The sequence below is a fragment of the Populus nigra genome, chromosome 5 (genome assembly GCF_951802175.1).
Source record: "Populus nigra chromosome 5, ddPopNigr1.1, whole genome shotgun sequence".
Classification (NCBI taxonomy): domain Eukaryota; kingdom Viridiplantae; phylum Streptophyta; class Magnoliopsida; order Malpighiales; family Salicaceae; genus Populus; species Populus nigra.
This window is the reverse complement of record NC_084856.1, coordinates 11,972,046-11,983,203: the sequence shown is the minus strand read 5'-3', so window position 1 is coordinate 11,983,203 and position 11,158 is coordinate 11,972,046. Positions and strand designations below refer to the sequence as shown.

At 32.4% G+C, this 11,158-nt stretch overlaps 1 protein-coding gene across 1 annotated transcript; it reads left to right on the top strand.

The window, feature by feature from the left end:
• Positions 1-3,128: 3,128 nt before the first annotated feature.
• LOC133695115 (casein kinase II subunit alpha-like) lies at positions 3,129-8,564 on the top strand. The gene is made up of 10 exons (XM_062116933.1): positions 3,129-3,732; positions 3,970-4,099; positions 4,965-5,159; positions 5,782-5,939; positions 6,644-6,734; positions 7,039-7,104; positions 7,645-7,727; positions 7,821-7,884; positions 7,978-8,046; positions 8,254-8,564. The coding sequence occupies exons 1-10, from the start codon at positions 3,308-3,310 to the stop codon at positions 8,308-8,310; spliced, it is 1,338 nt and encodes a 445-aa protein (XP_061972917.1). The 5' UTR covers positions 3,129-3,307; the 3' UTR covers positions 8,311-8,564.
• The last annotated feature ends 2,594 nt before the right edge of the window (positions 8,565-11,158 follow it).

Sequence of the window (11,158 nt, the reverse complement as noted above, 5' to 3'; positions counted from 1 at the left end):
GAGGCACGATAGTAGCCTCCGCCGTCGCCAAACGACATCGCGCCGGCGCTCGCGCACCCCGCGACAATGAAAAAAGAAAAAGAAGAAAAAGAAACGAATAGACAAACAGAAATAGGGCAGCAGAATCTGCTAATCAAACGATGCTTGTTACATCGTGAATCTGCTTGACCAAAACTACATTGAGTGAAGTTCTTAAGGAAATAAATTGAGAAGTAGCTCATGGAATGAATAACCCTCTTACAAAGTTTGTTCGACATAATAATGAAAGTTCTGACAGCAACAAAGAAGAACATACATACACGACAGGGTTTGACATTTGATGCGAAACAGTAACAAAGAACAAACGTAAAAGAAAGAGGATCATTAGCTCAAAATGCAGCAATGGATCTGTCAGCAAAATGAGGATAACAAAGATATAGAAGGCCTTTACAAGCCATCTCACAAAACGAGGGGTTCAAAATGGATCCTCAACAAATGTTAATGCGAAGAACCTGCAAATTAAGAGAAATTTGCCCATGTTAGGAATGCAAGGGGAAAAAAACCCAACATTGAATGGGAACCAAGCATTCAATAAGGTGGTTTGTAAACAAAATTTAGAGTAAAGGGCAACAAAATATCAAGGAAGAATTAAAACTAAAATGCATAGTGCTAACTAGATGGAAGCAGACCAACAATCATGCCTTTCTCATTCTTTTTCTTGAATATCTACTTATATCCAATAAGTTTTATCATTTTTTTTTTGATCGACCAGGATCGATACTTGTTCAATATATATTAAATTATTTTTAAATTTCATGGCCTCAAGCCATTTCTATAAATCAATATTAAATATTTTTTCCATATAATTGATAGACCTATCAAATATTAAAGAATCATCTCATTCCAATAGTTTAAGCTGTTAGGTGAGATTTCAAGATATGATTTATATTATTCTCTAATATCAAGTATAGACAACTCGCTATTTTCAACTTTCATGAAAAATCCATATATATTTGATGTATGATATGACCTGCTAGATTTATGGAGTTCTTGTATTTGAGTTTTAGGCTAAATATCCAATGTTATCCATTTATAAATTCTTTAAACATTTCAAATGATTTAGACTTATATTTTATCAAATACATATAATCATATCTAAAATAATAATTAATAAATGTGATAAAATATTTATATTCACCCACAACATGAATCGTTAGGCTTAAGGTTATTAAAATCGCGATTTTAACACGGCACAGAAAATGCAAAACAAACTCGAATCGTAAAAACGGATCATAAAATTGTAAAATTGTAAGGAATTTTAAAATACATTAAAACAAATCCATGCTTCAAATAAAAATTCATACATAGTTCAAGCACCTTAAAATACATGTTTCAAATAAAAATATTTTTATTTTTTCAAGATTTTAAACAAAAATATATATTGAAATAAAGCTATTTTGGAGGAAAAAATCAAATTGAATCTCATTCGGTTTTTGACCAAGTCAATTAAATCATGAATTGATCTACCAATCAACTAGGTTAGACTGGTTCGCCTTACACTTGGTTCTATTTTAAACTAGACTCAAGTTAGGTTTAGACCAGCAAACCAACAATTAACTCACCGTGTTGAGTTTTATAACAATGACTACAAGTTTTGATCATTATGGTTTGTTCTAAATTCAGAAATTAGATTTAAAATTAGAATATAACTATCATCCCATTTCCAAATTGAATTTCACATTCTAATTTTATTTGAGATATAATAATAGCAAGATAAAGGGCATTAAAAAGAAAACAAACATGATTTTTCATGTCGTTTTGAATTCTTAAGAGAACCAACTAACAAAGCATGTACATGAGGCTGTGACTATCTCAACTCAGAAACTGCCGAGGCAAAAACAATATAAGCTTCATTTTCAGAAAACTATTTTGCTTTTTAAATTTTAGTTTTCTAATTATTTTTTTATTTTTATTTTTGGTGAAATTTTGAAAAAACGAGTTTATTTATTAAAAATCAAGATGAATTTTTTCAACAATAAAATAAGAGTTATATCAAAATTACAACTATTTTTCATAGTCTTCTTAATATTTTATAGTTGTGAGTAAATATTTATTTTATTTTATTTAAATTAAAAATTACAATAGAAAATTTTTATTGTTAACCAAAAACAAAATCTTTACATTATATTCATTATAAAAATTAAATTTATAACACTAATTAAATATAAAAATATAAAAAATAATTTTAATATTTTATATTGCTAAAAGTGTGTGTGTGTAAACTGTATTATTCATGCTTTTTAATTTGAAAAATAATGAAAACAATTGTGAATAACATCTCCAAACTGGTTCAGAGCGGCTTGAATTGAGTTTCGCTTTTAACAGGCCAATAATTGCTTTGCTTTTGTTCTGTGTGTACTGTGTTATTCTGTGTGTACTGTGTAATAGGCTTGTTTGACACCTGGAGCTGGACTGCTGGAGGGAACAGTGACTCACAAGTCACAATTGCTGTTTTGGGCTGAAAGCATGAAATTGGAGGTGAAATCGTGTTTTTGCGTTTTGCGTGATTTCACCGATTTTAATGATTTTATTTGATTTTTACTTGATTTTATTTATTTTCAAGTTTTATAAATGATTTAACATATTTAACCTATATTAACTTATAAAATCGTATGATTTTATAAGTTAAATTGCAATTTTAACAACTTTGGTTAGACTCCTCCTCTACACACACTCTAGACTTAATAATTCATTGGATCTTCCATTTTTTTTTTTAGTAAATGGTGTTTTGATTATTTTTTCTATAAATAAGATTCACAGGTTTACTATGATTCATAATTAAGAGAATAAAAATATTTTTTTTTATATAATTTAATGAATTTTGTTTAATTAATATCATTTAATTTACAATGTCACAAATAATATTAATTACCTAATATATTTTTTTATTTATATTGAACAAGAACATTTCTAAATTAAGTATATATAAACTATTTGGATAAATACTAAATCTATAATAACATTATTATTATAAAAGAAACCACAATAATATATTTTAAAAAAATACTAAAATAAAATATCAATTATCAATTTCCAGTAATATCAAAAAAGAATGTGATATACAGAGAATTAAATTTGACAAAGTTGGTAGCCAGTGAGCTAAATCGAGAAAACACATAGCTGGAGGAGTGTACAAGGTTTTGAAAAAAGAAAAGAAAATGGAGGTAGAGAATGCGATTCCGTTGGCGGCTCACTAAAACAACGAAGATAAAAGGAGCACCATTTTTTATTTTATTACAACTACCTGTGCCTAAACGAATTTGATTTGATGGCCATAAGGCCTTTGCTACAGAAAACAATCACAACAATCTTGAACCACCACCAGAAGAAGAAGAAGGACAAAACCCTCTTTTCTTCTCTTTCATTTATTTCCAATAATAATCCTCTTCTCTTTTCTTCTTCTCAATCATCCATTCCTACTTCCTTCCGTCAATTGGCTTTTTCAAGCACTGCTTTTTCTCGCCAGCACCAAAGACAAAGACAACAAGAACAACCACCACCAAATCATCAGATACTCCACCGTTTTCCTCATCGATTTAGGTCCTCGGTGCCTCTTCCGGACACGCTGGCGCAGAAAATTGGCAAATCGTTTCGCCGACCCGGTGCCCCTTCCAAGGCTAGGGTTTATGCTGATGCCAATGTGATACGTCCTAAAGACTACTGGGACTATGAGTCTCTCACCGTTCAATGGGGGTATATTCGTCTTTTTCCCTGCCCTATCATTACTCTCTTCGATTTTTTATTTTTTCTTCTTTCTTTTGTTTCGATTGATTGATTGTTGAACTTAAATATTTAGTTTTTATTATAGACAATAATGTGTTGTGAAAATTTGTTTGTTGAACCGAGACAGTTAAGATTGGTGATTGCCGCGTTGAGTTGATTTTTTTTTTTAGTGGTTATAATTTTTTTTTTGGGTTTAATGGTGTGCAGGGAGCAGGATGATTATATGGTGGTAAAGAAGGTTGGGAGAGGGAAATACAGTGAGGTTTTCGAGGGGATGCATTGCACGGATAATGAGAAATGCATAATTAAGATTCTCAAACCAGTGAAGAAAAAGAAAGTGAGTTATAATAGATAGCATTGTTAATCGATCCTTTTCTTTTGTTAGTGGATTTGCTCTGTTGATTGATTCTTTTCTTCTTTAATTCTTAATCTTAGCTGTTTTTAGTGCTGTTAACTATTATTATTTAGACTATACACATGAGTATTGTGCATTTTGTAATTTTTTTTATATGAAATAAATATTTAATTTTGTCTGACCATTAGATTGGATTTATTTTGCTGCTAGCAACTGCATGCGCATGTGCATATAAGAGAGTTTCCATTCTTGAAAGATATCTATGCTTCTAGAATAATCTTGTTTCTCTCCTATGTATTGTTTATTTAGAAGCTATGGAGTGAAGGTCTTTCTATGATTTTATTTATTTATTTTATTTTGTGGATGTTTTCTACAATTATCTTTTGTGATATTGTTGAGTTGTTTTTATCATTCATCAACCAAAAAAGTATGGCTTTATCGCCATTTACCATCATTCTTACTCAGAGATGTTGCGACTGTGTATGTCTAGTGGATAATGTTTAATCATGTTACTTTAATCTAGATAATTCTTACGCTTTCTCAATTTTCACCCCTTTTAGCTAATTGCTTTGCACTTTCTCAATTTTCATACCTTATTAGCAAGCCTCTTTGTAGCTTCATGGTGCCCTTGGATTATGACCCAAAGCAACCTTGAGATGTTTTTAGAGCGATAGCTTATGCCAGTAGCTTCATGGTGCCCCTGGATTATGACCTAAAGTGAAGTTTTCTTTGTGCATGTCATTTAGTAGACTCTATATCCATCCCTTTTTTTTTTCTTGCTAATTCCTGGCTTGTAGACCCAGCCTGTGCTTTTTAGGTTGACTTTGTTTTCTCCTACATGATGCAGATTAAAAGAGAGATTAAAATACTGCAGAATCTCTGTGGAGGACCGAATATTGTGAAGCTGCTTGATATTGTTAGAGATCAACAATCAAAGACTCCGAGTCTCATTTTTGAATATGTGAAAAATACTGATTTTAAAGTGCTTTATCCGACACTTTCAGACTTTGATACTAGGTATTACATCTACGAGCTTCTGAAGGTAAGCACATCATTTACTTCTCTCCATTTTACACGATCAGCATTAACAGCATACAAGGACGTTGGCACTTGCATTTAAAAAGACAGAAAAGATATCGACAGTGACCTACTTAATGCCTTTTGCCCCCAATTTTTTCTTAGTGTTGGAAGGTTGAAGTTTCTATATATTGTGTACATAGATTAGATAGCATAGCCAGGTAGGAAGTTAGCTGTTGTCAATTGTATTGCTCTTGTTCTTTCCCTAGTGCAGTGGTGAAAGTGATTTTTGTTGGATGCTTCAGCAATGCAGTTCATCTTCTCTCTTTATTGTAATTCATTTTGATTGTGTTGAAAATATTATGCTATCGTAAATATTGTTTGAACAAAATCAATGTTGTATTTAGTTGTCGTTCTAGTGACATCTTCTGCTACTATGACAAATGATGAGGCTGTGGATGATGTATCGAAAGTAGTTTTTTTTTTTAGTTTAGTTTTGGAAATACTGGCCTAATTTTCAGATATAATTGTTTGATTCATATTTGTTATAAAATTTATCTGAAATTGAAATTCTGTTGTTTAATGTTAGCATTGTGGAACATAAATTGTTTTGTTTAATGTTCAAGTACTATGTATCCTTTTTGTAGGCTTTAGATTATTGCCACTCACAAGGTATCATGCATCGAGATGTGAAGCCTCATAACGTCATGATTGATCATGAGCAGAGGAAACTTCGTCTGATAGATTGGGGCCTAGCAGAATTTTATCACCCTGGGAAAGAATACAATGTTCGTGTTGCTTCAAGGTTTTGTTTCCTATTCATTAGCTTTTAACAATTTGCATTCCTAGGTATCGTTTCCTTTATTTGTCTTCAATATCGCATGTTGTTCTTTTGCTTCCCCAAGCTGTTTTTAGTGAATTAATGTTCCCCAGTTTTGTTTGGGGTGAAGGCTTCGCTGTTGTTATTGCTGAAATGCTCCTTGGTTTTTCTTCTTTCAATCTGCCATGCACTTAGTAACCTCTAAAAATTTATTTATGACAAATGTACCAAGGCATGGTCCTAGCTACATATGTTCTATTACAACAGCTTACTTATTGATGTAGAACCTAGTATGTCTTAAATTGCAGTATTAATCATGGTTGTGATCATGGCTTTTGCTGGCGTAATCTAATGGTCATGGTGACAGAAGCCCCAAATCTTGAGCGACTTTCAGCATATTTTATGCAATGCACTTGTTTGTTTAATAATCTAACTAAATAAACACAGTAGTAATCATATAACTAAGATAAATGCAACATGGTATGAGTTTATAGCACTATATTAAAACTTGATGTTGTGTTTGATCATACTCCTATGCTTCCTTGTGGTTATTGCTGGTTCTTAGATGATATATGAACTCATCTGTTTCTGAGTTAATTAAGCCCTCTTTAGATTTCGCCATTTTTCTTGATGGTGAACTGATATGGTCACTTTTTTTTCTCTCCTGTTTTTCCATTTCTGATCTGCAGATACTTTAAAGGCCCAGAACTTCTTGTTGATCTGCAAGACTATGACTATTCTTTGGACTTGTGGAGCCTTGGTTGCATGTTTGCTGGAATGGTGAGTGTCCTCCCCAAATTCCACTTTCCTTGTCTTTCATGTTCCATGCTGTGCTTTGCAAGAACACATGTCCTTAAAAGAATTGTGGGACTGCCCAGAAGGAACTTGCTTCTCCATGAACTTGCATGACTGGCCTGCTATTGCTTATTGTCCATGCATTAGTTTCTATGATAGTATTCTTCATAGACAAATGGACCTTGGTCTGCTGGCATATTCTTGCTTGGATGGCAGATAGGTTACTATGAAGTTTGAGATGATGTCAAGATATACGTGGTAATCTCTTTATTGATATTGTATTGTGCAGATATTCCGTAAGGAGCCATTCTTCTATGGGCATGATAATTATGATCAGCTGGTCAAAATAGCCAAGGTATGTGGAATAATTGGATAAAAGATCAGTAAACAGGCACACATATCTGATTTTGTAAATCATCTCTTCATCACTTTCTAGATGACTATATATAAGCAAGTAATATTGGTCTTTGGGTATCTTTTGGTCCATATGAGTTTTTGTATTGTCCAGTCTGGTTTGGAAAGTTCATGTTGTGTTCTGTCAGTCAAATTTCACCCCAGCCCTGTCATCTATCTGGACAGTAAGGACAATGTTACAACAATTTGACAACCCATGGAGATCGGGAGTTGTAAAATTCTAAGGATGAAAGTTGCAAATTTGGAGAGCTGTGGGGCACATACTTCATCCTGTGAGTGTGCATGTGCTTGCCTTCTAAGGAATGTCCGTTACTCTTGGAGAAGTTTTTTTCCCCCAATGTGCTTGGCCGTGCCTGAGAACTGATATGGCAGAATTGCCATCTTACATCAAGTCCTCTGTATCTGTGGAATCTAGCTGTAATATGCCTATGAAGAGTGGAACAGATGATGGAAATGTAATTATTCTTTCCCTTCTGCCCAGGTGCTTGGAACAGATGACCTGAATGCATATTTGAATAAGTATCGCATAGAGTTAGATCCACATCTTGCTGCCCTTGTTGGGAGGTTGGTCATATGTGCCGATAACTCTTATCAATTAATTATGTTTACCGATCCAGTTCTCCTGATTGAGATTTTTTATTTTATTTTATTTTAAAGGCATAGCCGCAAACCATGGTCCAAGTTTACTAATGTTGACAATCAACATTTGGCAGTTCCTGAGGTAGAATTTAATTTGCAAATGTAAAAGAATCATTTATTCTGTTAAATATAATTTTAAGTTGTTTTTTTATCCTTTTTTTTTTCCTCTTCAAAGGCTGTTGACTTCCTTGACAAGTTGTTGCGATATGATCACCTGGAAAGGCCAACCGCAAAAGAAGCTATGGTAAGCCTCTACTACTTATCCTTGACAAACACCCTTGAGTGGTAGTTTTCGGCTTGTCCTTATGCTGTCGACTTCCCAGATCAGTGACCCCATGATTGAGTGGTGTATATTATTGAAGATTGTGTTGGTTTTTTTTTTCTTTTCCCCCATCAACTCGTATCTTTGCCTTGTAAGTTATGACAGACCTTCATACCACATACCATGCAGGCTCATCCATACTTCTATCCAATTAGAAATGCAGAAAGCAGCAGAACTCGTACCTAGTTTCAAATCTCAAGATGCTGTTTAGTCCTGGCATCTGATTGTTCTTTGTTGCGGCCTTCCGATGTAATTTCTCCTGGCATCTCATGACTTTCCTTTGCATTTCTGAAAGTCTTCCATGTTTCTGTTATAAAGCCAGTCATATTTAAATTGCTCAATTTAAGCTTCTCCTGACTGAATATACTGTTTTTCTTTTTTCACTCTGAATTTATGTGCTCCTAATCTGGGAATGAAATACTGATTTCTGATTTTTTTTTGTTTGTTTGGCTTTTCACTCTTTATGTTTAGAAGATACATTTGAATTTTGACTTTGTCGCGGATTGTTTTTCATTAAGAAATTCGAGGTTTGGGGCGAGGCAACTCAATTTATCCCTCCTGTTGTAAAATGATACCAAATCCAACGAAACAAAGGTTTTTCGATCCCTGTACTTGTGAAATTTGATGGTGTAGAATCTTCACTGGATCAAATATACCTTTGCATTTCATGAGAAATAAACGTGGAATCAAGAAACAGAAAATATAAATATAAACAAAATAATAATTAAAATATGCATCTACTGAGCTTATATGTTTCAAACTATGTATTTTGCAAATTAATTAACTTAAATAAAAATTAATTTAAAATTTTAAAAATATTCAATGGCTAAAAGATAAGATTCAAGATCTAATGAACATGAAAAAGAAAAAGAGAGGAGATAAGATGACATAACAAGAAAGATAAATGATAAAGGACAAAAAAAAGAGAAGAAAGAATGAGTCCACATGAACATATTGAGATTTTATTTTTTGACACCTCTAAAATTGTTGAAAAGATCTTGACAAGGTTATTCTAACTAGAAATCGAAAAATCACAAAATAATGTTATATTGAAAGAATGATGCCTTGTAGATAAGACAAGACATTATGATGACTAGAGCGTATAATAGATCACAAAGACAGGCAAGTGAGAACATTGATATTGAGCTAGTTATCAGGCTATAACCTACTCAAGTGATATGACAAGTATTGGATATTCAACCATCCTACAAATTTTTTCTTGGATGGCACAGGATCCATTTTGCTGGTGCCGTAACATCTTCCCCACATTAAAGACTTATGTTTGTAGTGAATGGGAGGTTAATAACTATAAAGGCTAAGGAAGCCCTATCCCTAGCTAAGAATGTATCGATCCCTTATATTGAAATAAAAAGAAGAAGCAAAAGATAAAAACTTTTCCACACCTAGCTTACATGATGGAGCCAGAGAAAAAAAGAGAAAAATATGAATTAGATGTTTGCTAATTTCTCAATACATCACCTGAAGAAGAGTAGGAATATTGTATGTGATGCAAACTTTGCACTAAAAAATGATGTTCACCAGAATAGAATATGATGTTGCCTCAACTTATTGTGAACACACTGGAAGAGACCTAACAAACTATAAAGTTTGTATGAGGATGTGTTGTGGGGGAAGAACTCAATTAATAGGAAGGACTAGGAAATCCTCATTGTTTATCCAAAGTAATTATCTTATTTTCTTGTTACTTTTACCCTTTTAGAGATTATGATTCCAGATGCTGACAAAAGATTTTACCTGTGTTAAGCTTTAAAAAAAAATTTATTAATAAAATCATGCATTTTTTGTTCAAGTTATGCCTTTTTATTTTTTCCTATTTGTCCATATAAAACTTGCACACTAAAAAAATATACTTTTCGCTATTAGGAATTGTGAAAAGCAAATCCTCAATAAAAACACAAACCATTGCATTGAAAATAATCGGTCTAACATTGATGAAAACTTAATTGCCATGGATGAAGAAGAATGGAAAGGGAGAGATGTCAAAGAATTTACTAGGTTAGTAAAACATTGAGAATGTGCTTGGAAACCCAATCAATAAGAGTAGAAACAAGTAAATGTAGGTACTAATCAGAAATAAAAAGAGTTACAAATATAGGGTTTGATCTTTATGGATAAGAAAAGAAGCTTGATGGCCCTGTTGAAAGAATATGCAAATGCATTTTCATGATCTTATACTGATATGTTAGGTTTAGATACAAATATTGTGGTACAAAAAGCTACCTTTAATCCCAGCCTACAAGCCGGTTAAGTAAAATTTAAAAAGAATAATGCTCGATATACCAAATAAGGTCAAGGAAGAAGTGCAAAAGCAATAAGATGCTAATTTTTTGAAAGTGGTTAAGTACCCTCAATAAAATTTAAAAAGTGCAAAAGCAATAAGATGCTGATTTTTTGAAAGTGGTTAAGTATCCTCAATAAGTGTCAAATATTGTAGCATTCTTTAAAAAACTCAACAAGATTATGGTGTGTGTTGATTTTTGAGATATGAACAAAGCTAGCCTAAAAAATGATTTTCCTTCGTCTCATATAAAAGTCCTTGTAGATAATGTTGCTAGGAGTTCCACTTATTCTTTATTGGATGGATTTTTTAGATAGAATTAGATTTGGATGGCGAAAGATTTTTCACGTCTTGAGGAACCTTTTGTTACAAAGTCATGCTATTTGAATTAAAAAAAAAAGGACAACCTATTAATGAGCAATGGTGACTCTATTCCATGATATGAGAGATTGATGTGCATGTTGATGATTTGATTGCCAAGTTAAAGAAAGAATAAAGTTATGTCCAGATCCTGAGAAAGCTTTTTGAAAGGTTAAGAAAATATTTATCATAACTCATTTTTGAGTTATTCCCTAAATTCACTTTTTCTCTTTAAAAAATCAAAAAATATATTCAGACTAAAAACAAAAATTCCAAAAAATAATAATAACAGTAAGAAAAGGATGCCGAAGCGCTCAAAAAATGACTTGAAATTGGTTGAGGAAGTTCAAAAATACAAACATTGAAATTTGATAG

What these genes read in the sequence shown, in the direction of transcription:
- LOC133695115 (XM_062116933.1), top strand. Translation starts at nt 3,308, where the DNA reads ATGGCCATAAGGCCTTTGCTACAGAAAACAATCACAACAATCTTGAAC. An exon ending in AGCTGGTCAAAATAGCCAAG is followed by an intron (nt 7,105 to 7,644) that starts GTATGTGGAATA and finishes CCTTCTGCCCAG; the next exon opens with GTGCTTGGAACAGATGACCT. An exon ending in CTTGCTGCCCTTGTTGGGAG is followed by an intron (nt 7,728 to 7,820) that starts GTTGGTCATATG and finishes TTTATTTTAAAG; the next exon opens with GCATAGCCGCAAACCATGGT.